The 16,469-nt window shown below is 29.3% G+C and overlaps 2 protein-coding genes across 3 annotated transcripts; one reads left to right on the top strand and one right to left on the bottom strand.

Annotated features, from left to right (window-relative positions):
- The first annotated feature begins 3,473 nt into the window (after positions 1-3,473).
- LOC130509774 (transcription factor SPEECHLESS-like) lies at positions 3,474-5,927 on the top strand. Of its 2 annotated transcripts, XM_057005968.1 has the most exons (4): positions 3,512-4,020; positions 4,358-4,975; positions 5,510-5,624; positions 5,727-5,927. In XM_057005968.1, the coding sequence occupies exons 1-3, from the start codon at positions 3,667-3,669 to the stop codon at positions 5,573-5,575; spliced, it is 1,038 nt and encodes a 345-aa protein (XP_056861948.1). In that variant the 5' UTR covers positions 3,512-3,666; the 3' UTR covers positions 5,576-5,624; positions 5,727-5,927. The 2 variants fall into 2 exon arrangements, with proteins under 2 accessions (XP_056861949.1, XP_056861948.1); XM_057005969.1 differs by lacking the exons at positions 5,510-5,624; positions 5,727-5,927 and having other exon boundaries at positions 3,474-4,020; positions 4,358-5,002.
- A 7,558-nt stretch (positions 5,928-13,485) lies between these two features.
- Positions 13,486-14,938, bottom strand: LOC108846319 (transcription factor TRY). Its single transcript, XM_057004844.1, has 3 exons — positions 14,669-14,938; positions 14,246-14,333; positions 13,486-13,856 (listed from the first exon to the last, which is right to left on the bottom strand). The coding sequence occupies exons 1-3, from the start codon at positions 14,730-14,732 to the stop codon at positions 13,697-13,699; spliced, it is 312 nt and encodes a 103-aa protein (XP_056860824.1). The 5' UTR covers positions 14,733-14,938; the 3' UTR covers positions 13,486-13,696.
- Positions 14,939-16,469: the final 1,531 nt, after the last annotated feature.

Here is a 16,469-nt window from a genome sequence, read left to right as displayed (position 1 = left end):
AGTTCGAAATTTGACGCTAAAGATCATGTTAGTATTAGGGTATAAAAGTAAGAAGAAATAGTCGTTATTTCAAGGCAGTTATTTCATGGGATATATCTTAGGGAAAATTTGGAGAAATACACTCAAATAAGATTATAATTTGAAAACTACATCCTTATTTAATTTTTTTCCGAAAAATACACTTATATATATATATAATTTTACCTAATTGTCCAATCTTAATATTTCTAATATATTGTTTAAAAATTGTTTTTTAAATCCAACTTCTAATATATTGTTTAAAATTTACTTTTTTAAAACAAAAAATCGTTAGAGAATCTAGCTAATATCCTTTTAATATATCTACACAATATTATTCCCATATCTTTTTAATAATATCTTAAAATTTTTATTATTTTGAAAAATAAAAAAATCAAGACATGTATCGTCTTCTCGTCTCCTTCTCTCGTATCCTCTCCATTTCTGTTTTTTTTCCTTTTTTTCTTAGTTTCACAGATTCTTCCTCATAGAGGTTTGTTAATTCATTTTTAATTTTGGTTCTATTTTATTCTTACAATAATTCTGTTTTAGAATATCATGATGCATTTGGCTAGAGTTTCAAGAGAGTGGAAGATGAACAAAGAATCATGGAAATTTAAAGAAACTTCTTTTAACAACGTGACTTGTTTATATAAGTTGAAGCAAATAAATAAAGGGATGTATAAACTTCATGATAAAGTCAAAACAAAATCATAATTTACATATTTATCTTTGTTATTGTAAAATGGTAAAATAACATATTTATCTCAACACACATATTTATTTTAAACAAAATAATTTTAACGATACTATTGTATTAATTACGAATTTATATATTAATTTCAAAATATCTTGGATAAAAAAGTCAATTCATAATTAAGAAAGTGTATTTTTCAAAAAGTAAAATAGAAAATGTAGTTATCAAATTTCATATCCTAAATAGGGTATTTTGCAAATTATCCTTATATCTTATATAAGCATTTCACTAAAAAAATATTATCTCCTTAATTAGTTGATGCTGTTTTTAACTATTGAACTATTTTTTATACAAAATATTGATTTCTATAAATTTCGGCTACAAACAAAATTAAAACGAGAACAGACCCGTTACTACAAAGACATGGTCGGTAAACAATATCTGACAGCCAACATATTAACTTCAAACCTAACGTCTACCTGGTCTTGTCTTGGCTCTATATTCTTAAAGTTTTGTTTATTTTCCTAAAATCCTATTGGATTATTATCATCATTAATATATATAGTATATACGGAGTGTAAATGTTCATGTACAAAATAGTTCAAATTTTTGAAAGGGAAAATTCAAACGAAGAGTGGCTCCCTCAAGAAACCATTTGAGTTTGAAACAAATTGAGGCACCACAAGTATGCCATCAGTTATTTATTGCCTTGGATCAAGTTCCCCTTCTATAACTTTAAAGACAACTTACAAAAGAGGTTCATATATAATATATATACTGTATTTCATTTTGCTTAATAATATATACAGTTCTTAAATTCATATTTTATTTGGGGGTTGCTTTAAAAAAAATTAAATTGGGTTGCCATCTGATCACGTATTTATGAAACAAAGATAGTCATAACCGAACTAAGTATTGGAGTGTAAAAACAGAAAAAAAAAACGACTAAGAAGCGGAGGTTAGTTTTGACTCGGCTGCGACTAGGTTTGGAATTGGTTTATCAACCGTAGAAAGTGTCTAAAGGTTAGTGATGTTTTTTTTTTTAAATGACCTTTATTTTGGTTAAAAAAAGAGACCTTTATTTATTCTTTCTTCTCCACCTCCAAAAGAGACATCGTTTAAAGTTAGTGATGTTAATTGTTAAATAGTCGATACATAATGCGAATGTACAGGATAAGATATCATTCAACTGATTGTCTCACTAGCGAGGGCGCTAAAATAAATGTGAAATCAGTGAATTTCAAACACCCTTTTCTTTATTGTATATGTTTACTCGAAAGACGTGATTGGTCAGACCATTCGCAACCAATATCTATCTTATTAAAACAGAAAATTCTGTTGGACCTAACATTTATTTTGTAAGTTTTTAAATTAAATACACCTTTATACTTTATAGTTAAACTTACATTAAATCATTAATGTTTCTTTCTTTATACTACTATCTATGTTTCCAAACAATATATTTATTTCTTTATACTACTATCAATGTTTCCAAACAATATATTTTTATACTACTATCAATGTTTCCAACAATACAATAATTAATCTTAGTTATGTTATATCTATCATTTTCTTTTTAAAATTTTGTAGAAACGTCATAATTTCATAAAATGTAAAATAATGAACTTTAAAATTTGGAGTATAAGATTACAAATTATGAAATTATTACAATTTAAATCAAATTAGATTACATATCGGTCATCCAACAGTTCAACCGGTTAGTCTCGGGTTTTAGTAATTTTTTTAATATGAATATTTTAAAAACCTAAATTGAATTGTCAGATCTCCGAATTAACCGGTATAATCACAATCGGGTTGAATTTAAAACACTGATTTAAATGCAAAAATATTTTAAATACACACTTTTAAAGATTACCAAAATATTTGTTAAGTTATTAGTGAAATTTTTCATCGTAAAATATTCCGCGCTTCCAAAGCGCGGATCAAGATCTAGTATGTACTTAAACTAAATACAAAAGACGTACATGTCTTATTTTTAATTACTATTAATTAATTAGAAACGTTACATCCTATGTCATACAGTTTTTGAAAGCTTTTACAAAATAAAAGGAAACATAACATAAATCAGAAACAATCTGATTTAACGCTCCTATTGACTTATGTGTTCGCACTCGAACAAGTCTAACCGCGTCCAGAGTAATTTCCACGTCTTTTGTTTCCCCGACCAAGACGTACATATCTGTGTTGTGTGCACCAAGAAAAAGAAAATAGAACATACTTAACGGTGGAGATACTCACTCAAGTATCTCATCAATAGAATATCAATACTTGTAATATTATTCAGCTATATATTTGATTCTAACCTTTTTAATAAAATTGATCATTGAATATATGACATTTGTGTCCCATGGTTTTGTGATGGAGTTCCTAATTGAGATACCGATTCCCACAAAATCTTCATTCTCTTCTTTAGATACTCTAACGTGAGACTAGCAATGGACATGGCCTAATACCGAACTTCTAATTATTCATTATTTTACCCAACAATCCATAAAATAATTTCATAATTAAGTAATTTATGTATCATTCCCTTTGCATATATGCAACCTTTATCTCTCTAATATAAGTATTAATCAACGGACCCTATATTTATGTATATATGTATGTTTAATAGAAATGAAACACCCAAAAACCTAGATTTTCTCCCAAATTCATCCAACGGCACAAACCGCATAATAAATAACCCTAAAAAATATAATACATAAATATTGAAATTTGATAGCGATATTTAGTCCTCTATGAATGCGAGTCCCTCATATTTACTCCTTTTGGCATCCACTGTTTTTTTATCTCTTTCTCTCTCTCACAACTTGATATGTCTCTGTGCGTCTCCTTCTTTCTGTAAATCTTTCTTTTATTATACTTTTTGTATCCAAAAGCATAAGACAAAAAAAAAGAACAAGAAAGAGAGAGAGAAATATCTAGTCACGATGCCGGATTTTCTTGAAGAGTGTGAATTTGTCGACACTTCACTAGCCGAAGATGATCTGTTTGCCATCTTAGAGAGTCTCGAAGGCGCCGGAGAGATATCTCCAACGGCTGCATCTACACCTTATAAAGATGGAACCACAAGTTCCAAAGAGTTAGTAACTGATCCAAACTGCGAAACTTCATCTCCTAAGAAGAAGAGGAAGAGACTAGAAACCGAGAAAGAAGATGAAGAAGAAGAAGAGAATACGCAACAAAAGATGTCTCACGTAACCGTGGAACGCAACAGGAGAAAGCAAATGAACGAGCACTTAACCGTTTTACGTTCTCTTATGCCTTGTTTCTACGTCAAAAGGGTACAGTTTTGTACATCCATACATTTTTCCGAGTCAGTACTTAGGTATACGAGCTGTAACTAGTCATTATTGTTAAATATTTGGTCACTAAATCTTTTTGGTTTACCTATCACATCAGTTCTTAGAAACATCAACTACTATTTACAACAAAGTATCATATCTGTGCTTTTTAGGAACAATGACAATTATAATGATATTTGGTCCCAACTAATCATCTCTATTTTTTTCTCTCTTTTAAGTTGAAATGTGATAGATATATAATGTCTTTTTTTTAACGCAGATATATAATGTCTATATTGACTTATATTATTATTTTTCCTTTGAATCATAACAAAAGGGGGACCAAGCATCGATTATAGGAGGAGTTGTGGAATACATTAGCGAGCTGCAACAAGTTCTTCAATCTTTAGAAGCCAAGAAACAACGTAAGACATATGCGGAAGTCCTAAGCCCGAGACTAGTCCCGAGTCCTCGTCCTTCACCACCTGTCCTAAGCCCGCGAAAACCACCTCTTAGCCCGCGCATCAACCACCACCATCTCCTTCTCCCTCCTATAAGCCCTCGAACACCTCAGCCTACAAGCCCATACCTGGCCTATCCTCCGCAACTACCACTCATCCCACAGCCTCCCCATCGTTCTTATAGCTCATTGGCCGGTGGTAGCAGCTTAGGGGACCCACCTCCATACTCTCCAGCTTCATCTTCTTCCTCTCCTTCAGTTAGTAGTAACCGTGAGAGTAGTGTGATAAATGAGCTCGTCGCTAACTCAAAGTCGGCTTCGGCTGACGTGGAAGTGAAGTTCTCAGGAGCTAATGTGCTGCTCAAAACGGCGTCGCATAAGATCCCTGGACAGGTTTTGAAGATAATCTCTGCTCTTGAGGATTTGTCTCTCGAGATTCTTCAGGTTAATATTAACACCGTCGATGAAACCATGCTTAATTCTTTCACCATCAAGGTATGTTCGAATAATCATCCTAATTAACTTCCACTGGTTTTATTGTTTTTAATTTGTAATGAGTGTATAATATATAGTTGGGGGAAAACGGTAGGGTACTGTAATAAGTAATAAACTAATAATTGATTCAGTCACATAAATTTATACACAGTTCATAGAATATAAGAAAATCAGTGTAAGATAAATTAATAATTCTCATATATTGTATATACACAAAAATTCTCATGAACATAAGGGTGTGTTAAAACTCACATGCTGATGTGGCTTACTGGTTTTGCTTATTGGTCAAGACTCGAAGCATGTTAAAATACTTTAAAACCTCTTTATGAAATTTTTGTTACACATGTTTCTTTATAAATTAGACTTATTTAAGTAAATAAATTATATTAATTATAATATTAGTATTATTAGATGCACAAATTCCTACAGTAAAGACTTGACACAATTGTTGAAAACGAATACTCTATATCAGTTTTATATGTTGCTATGGTATGATTGACAATATATATCTCTCTCACTATTTTCTTTCGATAGATTGGAATTGAGTGCCAACTAAGTGCTGATGAATTGGCTCAACAAATTCAGCAAACATTCTGCTAGTAAAAGAAGGGTTAAATACATCTTCCACGTAAACCCTAACACGAAATCAGTACGTACTCACTTCCTCTCCTTATTATCCTTTAATTTATTTTCAAACCTTTCTACAGATGTATGCAGATATTGATTTTTTTTTTTTTGAAAACATATGCAGATATTGAATAAAATTGTTATTGAAGATTGAAAACAAATATTTACTAAGTATGACTAATATAAGTGAGTTTATAAAGTTACCAGCTTCAAATATAACAGCGTCATCACTTTTTTTTAAGTGTAGAATTATACAGTAACAGTACTCCATGCAATGAAAGAACGACAGTGTATAAGATCATTAATCTTTTTTATTCTCTTCTAATATCGGGTATTCTATATTAAAAATTTAAATCTAAGTTTAAGGGTTTTCTTAAAAGTTACCCACAACTAGACTACTATTGTCCGAACTCACCCGATCTCATCAGAGTTAGTGTGATAAGTCAGTCATTTCATTCAAAACCCTGGTGGGGGAGCGCAATGTGGCCCGATACTGGTGAACTTTCAACTGAAAAAATGATTTGGACAGATAATTTCAGCCCAATACTGATTGATCGGTCGTACCTTGTTATCTAACGGGCTATCCTAATTGGCACTGATTTACTATTAGGCTTACAATTCCGGTTTATGTGTGAATTGTAGGATTTCATATCGGTTTATAACAATTTATATATCTACAAATTTATGTCTAGAATCTCAATTAAATATTAAAATAAATATAGATCTTAAGATTTCGTATATATGTTTTTAGCATTCCAAATGTATACAAACTAGATCGAAATGGAATGTGAGGGCCGTAGCAAACTACATTTTTATCTTATTGCTTTTGAGTATAGTTATGATTTATTGGGCCAAGCCCAAACAATTACAGCAACCTTTATCGTGTATGTGTACATCTTTTTTCTTTTATATATGTCCATCATATGCAACATCTAACTATAATTTAATCCGTCCCCGGGTGCACATATATATTTGATTTAATTTATATTCAACATAAATTAATAAATTACTGGTTTTATAAAAAATTCTCATGTGTATTTTTATGCTTTGTAATTTACATATAGAATACAATATATTATTTTATAATATAAATGTTTGGTAATATTTTTTATTTGTACATAAAATTATATTAATATAACTTGAAGTAATTTGATGTAATTATACTATTCATATATAACCTGTTTTTAATTTGTTTTAAAATAAAACAACATAGTGAATTTTTTTTTTTTTTGCATTAGTTTTCTATTTATTAATTTTATGATATTTTATTTCTTAAAACAAATTGAACTCTCAAAATTTTTATATTTGACTAAAATAAATAAGATAATATTATATTTAAAAATTATTTATAAATATATACTATGTATTCAGTTTGCGTTTTTATTTTCACCATAAAGAAATAAAAACCATTGTAACTAATTAATTTAAATTGATTTTAAATGTTGTGGCAGAATTTTTAAATAAAAGAAATACAAAAAAAAATACTTAACTTTTTGTAAATGTAATGGCTAATTATGTAAATAAAAATAAGTACTCAATGTTTCCAAACAATTATCATTTATCTTGTTATCAATGTTTCTAAACAATGTCAAAAGATACAACAGCTTTTATAATATAGACTAGGGCTATTACGGCGCGTAGCACCGGTTTTTTGCTACATTATATTTTTGTTTCTTTAATACAATGATTTAAATACATAGTTTGGTTGCTAATATGTTTTTAAACTAAGCATATAGTACCACAATATTAAATTATTAAAATTTGTTATATTAATCTTCATTTGGGCAATATCTTTAACGGTTATTGTAGAATCATAAGTATTTACCCAAATATTAAATTGCTTCAATATGTTACTTTAATAAATATTCAGGCTCAATATCAATTATGTTATCAGTATGTAAAAGCTTCATGAAGCTTCTAATCAAATTTTAATTAACATTTCTTAAAATGTTTGACTTCAGATAGAAATAATAATAATTTTATGTGTTTTTAGTATTGTAAAATTAAGAAATTATTTTGTAGCAAAAAAATATGTTTCTACATGTATGAAACATTTGTATTTCTCCAAAATACAGTTATTTAAGTTATAATCATAAAATTTTGAAAGTTAAAGGAGTACACTAAAAATTGAAAGTGTTAATCAAATGCTTTTAACTTTGAACATCACCGACTCTTTACTATTTTTACCTTTGTAATAGTAATTAGAAGTAAATTGTTCTATCTCACCTCTATTCTTCCTCTATGACAGAAATTGTTATTTTTTTTTAATTTTAATTCTGTATATCGAGAATATATTTTAAAAGAATACATCGGATTATAACTCAACTCTATTATAGAATCCATATATTTTAGAGGTAAAAACATTAAAATTTATTGGAAGATTTGTTCCCATGATGGTGGAACTCATGTTGACCGAGTCCATAGTTGGTGTGTTGACAGTGTTGTGATACACAGGATGATTTAGCTAGAGGTGGCCGTCCATAACAAATTGAACTGTTGAGCATTGTATGGGGTTAAGGACGTAACTGGTCTAACAAACACCTGTCTCATTGGGTGTCCATAATTCATTGTTTTGTGGTTTCTTGTTAATGGTATTGTTCTCTATTACTATGATATTTGTGTAAATACAACTTAGGGGTGGGGTTAGAGTCTAAGTTAGCATATGGTGGAAGCATAAAAAAACATATTTATTTTGTATTATTAAAATCTTGTTTTTGGGTTACTCTCAACACGTATATTTTCATTTGAGTAAAAGTTCCATCAGGTTATACTGTAACTCGTGAAGTGATATTTTGTGGTTGGAAGTGAAAATTCGAAATCTGATTGCAGAATGAGTACTTCTCAAGAAATGCAGAATCGATAATTATAATATAGTTATCCAATAACGGCGTCTATCACCGATTGTTGTTGTAAAGTTTAATCTTTTTGTAACTGAGAATGTGGAGAAAACAAAGAAACCAAACATTGCAATACGGAAACCCTTAATGTCTGAGCTAGTAAAGTGTAAACAACTGGATAAAAGTAAAGAACTTAAGTGCAACGAAGCTCAATTGTGTTCTCTCCCATTTGGTTGTCTTCATTTCTCAAACCATACCACGAATTTAAATAGTTTGATAACTTAATAAAAATTTGCCAATGATAAAATGTTTTTATTTATTGATCAAGTTGCAAATATGGAGATTAAACAAAGGCTGAGAGTTTTCTAACAAAGGCACAATGCCAACAAAGGTTGGGAGCAATAGCAGAGTTTTTAGGTCGAGAACTTAAGCAACTAACTCCAGTTTTCCCTGCTATTGGAATCAGGTGTTCATCTGCAGAGCTCCTGTTACAATTTGGCTGGACAGCTGCTGCTTTTGCAGCAAATAGACCTGTGGGGTTCAAGGGGGATGTCATCACTGCCGGTCTTCTGGTCATTAGCACCTGACTTGGTTCCATCATATCAGTTTCTAGAGACACATGTGGCACCATGTTGTCAAAAGGATTGTTGTTTCTTCCATGTCCATGTGCATTAAAAAATGTAAATTTACATTTGGACAAAGAGAAGTGCAAAGTATGAGCTAGATAGGATTATGAAGAAACCGTCCATGTGCATGTGAACATCACTGATGATAATATCGAAACCGCTCTGGTTCTACTGAGGCAGAGACAACACAATCTTTGCTCTTTTACATTTGGTTAATATAATAACAGAAACAGAGTAAAACTTTAGTCAAAGATTAAAGACAAATCAAAATACATTAAAACCGAACTTAGGATCAATCAAGCATCTCCAGATTTTGTGAAAATAATTCAATGAAAATGTTTTTTTTTCTTCTTTTAAAATAGCTCAATGAGTAAAACTTTAATCAAAGATTAAAGACAAAGTAAGATACATTAAAAAGCGAACTTAGAATCAATCACGCATCTCCAAGTTTCTGATAATAATCAGTCATAATGATCTTTTGAAGATTAAACAACAAATCAAAATCTTTGAACCAGATCACAACTAATTATGAAACAGAGCACTGAGCTTATGTACATATACTCGAGTAAGTTTCAAGTGGAATCCGTACGTTTTCCCTAAAATTTCTTGGAGAAACTGTGGAATCTCAGATTTCAGGGGTCTTCCACACATGCAGCCTGCATAATAGGAAACACAGGAGACACGTCAACGTTGAGGGCAACGACCAGACTTCAAATCCGAAAGAAAGATAATAATGATACCATTGTTGCAGGAAGTGTTTATAAGGGTGGTATATGATTGAATCTGGTGAAGCAATGAGCTTTGGAGAGATTTCATCAGTATTTATAGAATCACAAATTATCACAAATAAGGGGTTTGCGATTCGCGATGAAGGTTGAGAAAGAGGTCACTAAAATCAGCGTAATGGGAGAGCATAGTGGAGGTTATTAATGGAGAAACATTATGAAATGGTTTCAATGATGAAGGAAAACGTTACACATGGGTTCTTCAATCGCCAGAGCGTAAAATAAAGAAAGGAGAAGATGAAGACGCTGGAAGAAGGAAAAGCGGTTAGTATGGCCAAATCTTTTTGGAGAAGCTAGGCTAAAATTGGGTTTAGAATTCTTTGGCTTGCTAATGAGGCCGACTTTGCTTGCTAAGGCTTTCCTGCAGAGAATTTGTGTAGTGCTGACGTAGCGCGATTTTTCCTTTTCTCCGTGCTGACGTGGACGCCTGAGGAGAGTTTCATGTCTACTTTATTATAATAGATACGTTAATAACAGTACACAAATATTACCGGCTTATATCATTATTTTCAAACTCAAATTTATGGTTGATTTAGTTTGCTTAGGTGTGCGACCTGTAAAATTATACAATATTAATAATTAATAATTAATTTTCAATATATAGATTATAACCAGTTTCTACCAAAATATAATAATCACTTAATATTATACTATTGTGGAAACTCGATGCAGGGCCGGTCTGGATATAAGACGCCTAAAGGAGACCCAAAAAGTGATGCCCTTTAATTATAACTATTTTTGCTATGTTTTAATTAAATTTTGTTAACATCTACCACTTTCTAACTTTTTTTTTAAAGTTTGCAGACTTCTGCAAGTAGACCTCTGGGAGATTTTTCATTTTGTTAAAAATTTCAAATTTTTGTTTCTACAATCTAAATAATTTTTTTAAATATCAATAAATTTGAAAATTTCCAAAAATTTGTGATGTAAATAATAAGAACTTATGAAATAACACTGGAAAACAAAAAAAGGAGAAGAAATTGTATATGGAATCTGGGAGAGTCACCTATTCCAACAAAACAAGATTATAGCATTCTCACGTTGGAGGTTAGAATAAATGTTAAAGACAGTTTTTATAGCATTCTCACGTTGGAGGTTAGAATAAATGTTAAGACATCTAGTGCGGTCCCATGGACAATAGAGACAAATATACTCTATAACTCCCTCCGTAACTAGGATATATGAGAAGGAGATTCAAGGTGGAATGAACCAACTTTTTAAAAAGGTGTTAGGATATATATACAAGTATTTGCAATATTAGATTATGACATGTAGGACAGTGATTTGTGCTATTATCATCGATGTATCAAAATAATGCCGTGCCACGACTTGCAAAGCTTTGAAACAAAAGAAAGTCGTCTATTACATAATTGTAACAACAATTTTGACTTCAGTTGATACAAACTATTGGAAAATACTAAAATATAGTCCAAACTCCAAACATTACATAATTGTTTCCTATTTCTTTGAGTTTAACAAATTGTAGAAAACGAATAGACCATGATGGAAAATAATTGAATTCACATGAAAAGAAATTAAAAATAAACATTGGACAGTTTATTGGCTGTTCTTAGAAAAATTAGTCTCCTTAGAATATTAACAAAAAATAAAGATAATAAGGGAAATTTTAAAATATAGACTAATTTAGCATGCCTGTTTTAATAGAATAAAATCATTTAGTCTCATATTTAATTTTATTATCTTTTCTATTTATCAAAATTAGTAAAATAAATAGTTTTACAAATCCAAAATTAGTAAATAAGAAATTGAAAAGTATACATATAACGTAATCGTTTTTTATTTGTTTTAAAACTTGTTAAGTAAAAGTTTCAATTTTTTTCTACGAATAAATCAATTTTTATCGATTGTATAAACAAAAATAGAGAAAAAACTAAATTTACTGTCTCTGAGATTTGCACCATTAGATTTATATTTTATGAAAACAGACACAGTAGAAATTAAATTACATGTTTTTGGATTATAAACTTTTATTAAGTGGAAAAACAATTTTGCAAGTTTTCCATATTTTACTTTTTGTATTTTTTTGTACTTTTAAAGTACATTTAATTAAACATAAAATTAAAATTCTACTATATATATGAAATATATAATAAGTAAATAGGTAAATCTTTAACACCTTGAATCCTTCTAAGCCCTAAGTAATCTATATATGATCTTACTCTTTAAAAAGTTCATAATTAATTTTAAGTATATTCTAAGTATATTCTAAATTTTAAACCACAAAAGCTTCCATCTGTCAATTAATTTTGATAAATTTTTAATATCAAATTTTATTTCTTTTCATTTAACGACAACTAATTAATTTTTATACTTTAATATATATATTTTCAAAATAAACCCATTTAATATTTTCATTTTTTATTTCAAAATTTTAGTTTTTCGTTATGTTAGTAATAAAATAAATTAAAAAAATCTCAAAATATAAATTATTTAAATAATTATTAGTTTATTTAAATAATTATTAGTTTATTTAAATAATTATTAGTTTATTTAAATTCGAAAAAGTTATAACAATTTCAAAAATATTTCTTAAAGTTTTCAGAAATTTGTTTTTTGAACATTTTCTAAATTTATAAAATAAAATGTCTGAAAAATTCCTAACTAAATTTTGATAGGATTTATAATACCTAAATTTACATAGTTTAGCATAGTATATAAATTTTTGTAACTAAAGATGGAAAACTATAAGAAGGATTGAATTTGTAGAAACTTTTAATTCTGTTTAACGATTAAGATATTTTAATGGAATTTATTTTAAATTTTTATTTTCTCTCTGAATTTAAAATTGAATGTTTAAATAAATAATTATTCTTATTAATTTTAAGATTTTATTTTTTTTTGAAAATTTTGTTTTCATATAATTAATTAGATGATGAATGTTAACTTTTTAGTTTTTATTAAGGCAAGAGTGTTAAATTGACGCAGTTGTAACAAATTATGTATTAAAATAAGTTAAATAATTAATTTTTTGTCAAGGATTTTATTTCATAACTCTCAAAACAGAGTAATCAAAGAACTTGCTATGCATTGATTAAAATAGAATAATTATCTACAATATCAAAATAAGTAGCAGAAAAGCTTTTAGTTTTAAAAAGTATTAAAATTTAGTTAGCTATTTTATTGATTTTTTCTTAACACGAACCGACTGATTTGTAAAAACTAGAGGCCAGATATTTTTATTTTTATTTTATCAAAGAGGCCTAGATAATTTACGTTATTTAAGGACCTTAAGAAAAATATCTCATTTAATGCAGTTTAAATTCTGTCTTAGTCACTATCCAAGGCATGTTGTTGACAAAAATAATTTTGTAAAACTAGGCATCTTAACTGCTCATACGAAATAATGGAGGTTTGATTTTTGGCAATGTATATATATACTTTTTTTTCAAACTAATATATATATATATATATACTTTGGAGAACTTTTCTACGGTTTTAAGTGGTACTTTGATAGATTTCTATTAAAATATTCATAACAACAGACCCAAATTCACCAGAAATTATCAAAAATCCATTAAAAGCTCAAAACCACACCTCAAGCCCTTTCTTTTTGTTAGTATTTAAACTGATTGTCAATGGATTAAACAACCTTGAGCACACTGATCAACAGATGATTGCTAAATGGTACCTTTTAATTTCTAGATACGAACTGAAAGCTATATTATTAAAACAAGAAGCGCAACAAAAAGACATACAGACATAATAATTTCGTTACGCTAATTTTTGAAAACGTTACCGCTAGATAATACTACAACTAAACATCTATCAATTTTTTTTCGTGGCGGGGGCAGAAAACAGAATAATAAAATATAATGACATCAAAAACTAAGAACGATAAATAGAAAAACGTGGACGGTGTGGTTTGTTTTTTTTGTGATGAAGTTGGCGTCGTTTCTCAGCAAAGCCATCACTATTTCTCATTATCCAATATCTCTCTATTTCTTCTGGTTGTCTTCCTGGCACTCTTCCTGCTATTAAATCCCACCTAATAATAAAAATTATATTTAATTTGTTAGCATTTGAATTTATTTCTCAATTCAGATTCCATTTTAGAGCAAACCAAGCATTTATTCATAAGTACCTAGCGATAAAGAAAAGCAAAATAGTTTTTTTTTTACTTTTTAAATGAATGTATGTGTACGTGTATAATTTAATGAACGCGATAGCTTCATAGCTTTAATTAAACGTTTTAAGAAAATTAGTGGACGCCATGTGCTTCATCTACAACATGGTACACTGTACCACTATAAACTTAAGTAAATACGTACATGCCTAGATTAACGTTTGTTAAAATGGAATTAAGAACCAACCAATGTATACAATATCATTTTCCTTTGTGCCGAGATAATTGATAGAAAAAGAAGGAAGTGTTACCTGTCACCGACAAGTCTATACATTCGACAGATGAGATCTTCTTCTTGTTCTGTCATGTTGATAAACTCCCATTCGATGCTGCTCACTTCTGCAGATATTTATATTCAACCATTTAAACAAATGATGAATTAACAAAAATATACTTGTTTTTTTTTTGTTAAATTAGAAACGCGTGTACTCCTACGATTTTTGTAAATACTTAGCACGAGGTGTTCAATTAATATATAGAAGTGAAGATTGCCTTGTTTTGTACATGTACTCTCCTAAATAAACCACAAGGTCATTTCGGATCCCAGGAACTAAATTTATAGTCGAAGCCAAAAATGCTTTCAAGATATGCAAAAGCATTATTCTTTCTCCCACCCATGAAAGATTACGCAACAAGTAAAATTCGGTGTAGAAAGGGTAGGGAATAGAAGGGACCTTCAGAGTCCTGGAGAGTAACTTTCTGTTGCTTACGACGGCGATGGCGGTTGGTGTTATCCATTGCTATTGAAGGTAGTAAGAAGAAGAAGAAAATAGAGGTAAGTTAAATGGAATTTGAGGTTTGGTTGGAGAATGCAATAAAATAAAAATGTGAGAGATGAGAATTATATAGAGAAAAAGAAGAGAGGAGGAGAGAGAGATGACGACGAGGAAATGCCCAACGAACAGCCTTTGCAAACTAATAGTAAGAAATGTTATGTGGTCTTGTTGACCTATTAGCCTTTATGTAGACTTGTCGTTGACACTTACATGTACACATGGTGAAGTCTTTTTGTTTTGTTTTTGAACACATATGGTGAAGTCTTTTGTTGAGTTTTGTAAGGATTAAGTAAGAATTAACGGATCATAACTCTTAATCTCTAAAGAATGCGTAAAATATATTCTATATTAGAAGTTTAGAAAACTTGGAATAGTATATAAGAGGTGTAGACCAATACAATCATTTTTAACTGGTTTAGGTTAGAAGTTTCATAAAATTAACATGCTATTAGAGTTAGAATACATAATCTAACTCATAAGTCACTTGACGACATGGACCTGGGATTGATGGTCTGTTAAGGGCTTCTTATGGATTATGTAGTGATTATCCGCTCACTGATAATTAATTTCAGGTTGACTTGCAGTTCCATGAAATTGTGTTTATGACGAACTATTATTAGACTTTTATAAAAGATAAGGTAAGTTACAGTTAAGATGCGTAGACTTAAAGAGTAACTAAAACAAGTTAATTTCATATGGCTTATTAATCATACAAAGCGTTAAAAATGAAAATATTATATACCTTTTTCATATTGCACTAGCTATTTATTTCCTATCTTGGATATTCCTCTCAGTTTTTAGATATTTCACGATTATTTATAATTAATAAAATTTGAAACGATCAATCTTCTTTGTTTCCCAATAGATTTGTAAGTATTTAAAAGCCAACTTTTTCTCAATCATAGGTATTGGCAAACTTATTTTTTACATAAATCCAAATTTGTGAACCTTCTTTTCTTATGTATATTTATAGATACAATTTATTGTTTGAGTTTGGCAGAGCAACATCTACGACTTTATTGTAATTTTCTTGTTGTTTCCATCTTTTGTCAGATCTACTTTCTTTTTCTAAGAAATTAAGTTCTTATGAAATTATTGGTTTTCTCATGATTTTCTTTTGTACGGTTAGGCATACATAAAACCAAAACTAGACATAATGATTTAGTCAAAAAAAAACTAGACATAATGATATGATTGTAGCTGTAAAAAATGTAGTGTAGAATTTATCTTGTATAATTTTTTGATGTAGTTGTATCTAATGTAGCTGTAAAAATTAAATAAGAGAAATGATGAAAAAATATACTATTAGAGCAATGTTTTAAAAAGAAAATAGTTTCATACATTCATATTTTTTTTCTTTAGAAAATAAAGTTTCTACAACCAATTTTTTATTTTATTAATTTTAGTTTTCAAAACTACTTAGAACACGATTGATAATTTAAGTAGTTGTAGATAGAAATTAAAATTAAAATCACTAGTTACAACCCAACCAATCACCCCATTGTAACAATTTCTGAAACTCTCGCTTTGTAACTACTTTTGAAACTCTCGCTGGTCTCTCAACACACAACTGGGTGAAAATATGAATTCACCGCTTAGCTCCATCTTAAGGAAAGCTTAATCTGGAAACTTCAGCAATTTATTCTAAACCAAAGAGCATATTGTAATGTATTTGGCTTCTGAAAATGAGTAATTCTTC

This window comes from Raphanus sativus, chromosome 3, assembly GCF_000801105.2.
Source record: "Raphanus sativus cultivar WK10039 chromosome 3, ASM80110v3, whole genome shotgun sequence".
Lineage (NCBI taxonomy): Eukaryota > Viridiplantae > Streptophyta > Magnoliopsida > Brassicales > Brassicaceae > Raphanus > Raphanus sativus.
The sequence above is the reverse complement of the archived record's forward strand: the minus strand, read 5'-3'. Positions and strand labels throughout refer to the sequence as shown.

What these genes read in the sequence shown, in the direction of transcription:
- LOC130509774 (XM_057005969.1), top strand. Translation starts at nt 3,475, where the DNA reads ATGAATGCGAGTCCCTCATATTTACTCCTTTTGGCATCCACTGTTTTT. An exon ending in CTTGTTTCTACGTCAAAAGG is followed by an intron (nt 4,021 to 4,357) that starts GTACAGTTTTGT and finishes TCATAACAAAAG; the next exon opens with GGGGACCAAGCATCGATTAT.
- LOC108846319 (XM_057004844.1), bottom strand. Translation starts at nt 14,732, where the DNA reads ATGGATAACACCAACCGCCATCGCCGTCGTAAGCAACAGAAAGTTACT. An exon ending in TACTCTCCAGGACTCTGAAG is followed by an intron (nt 14,334 to 14,668) that starts GTCCCTTCTATT and finishes AAATATCTGCAG; the next exon opens with AAGTGAGCAGCATCGAATGG. An exon ending in TATAGACTTGTCGGTGACAG is followed by an intron (nt 13,857 to 14,245) that starts GTAACACTTCCT and finishes TTTTATTATTAG; the next exon opens with GTGGGATTTAATAGCAGGAA.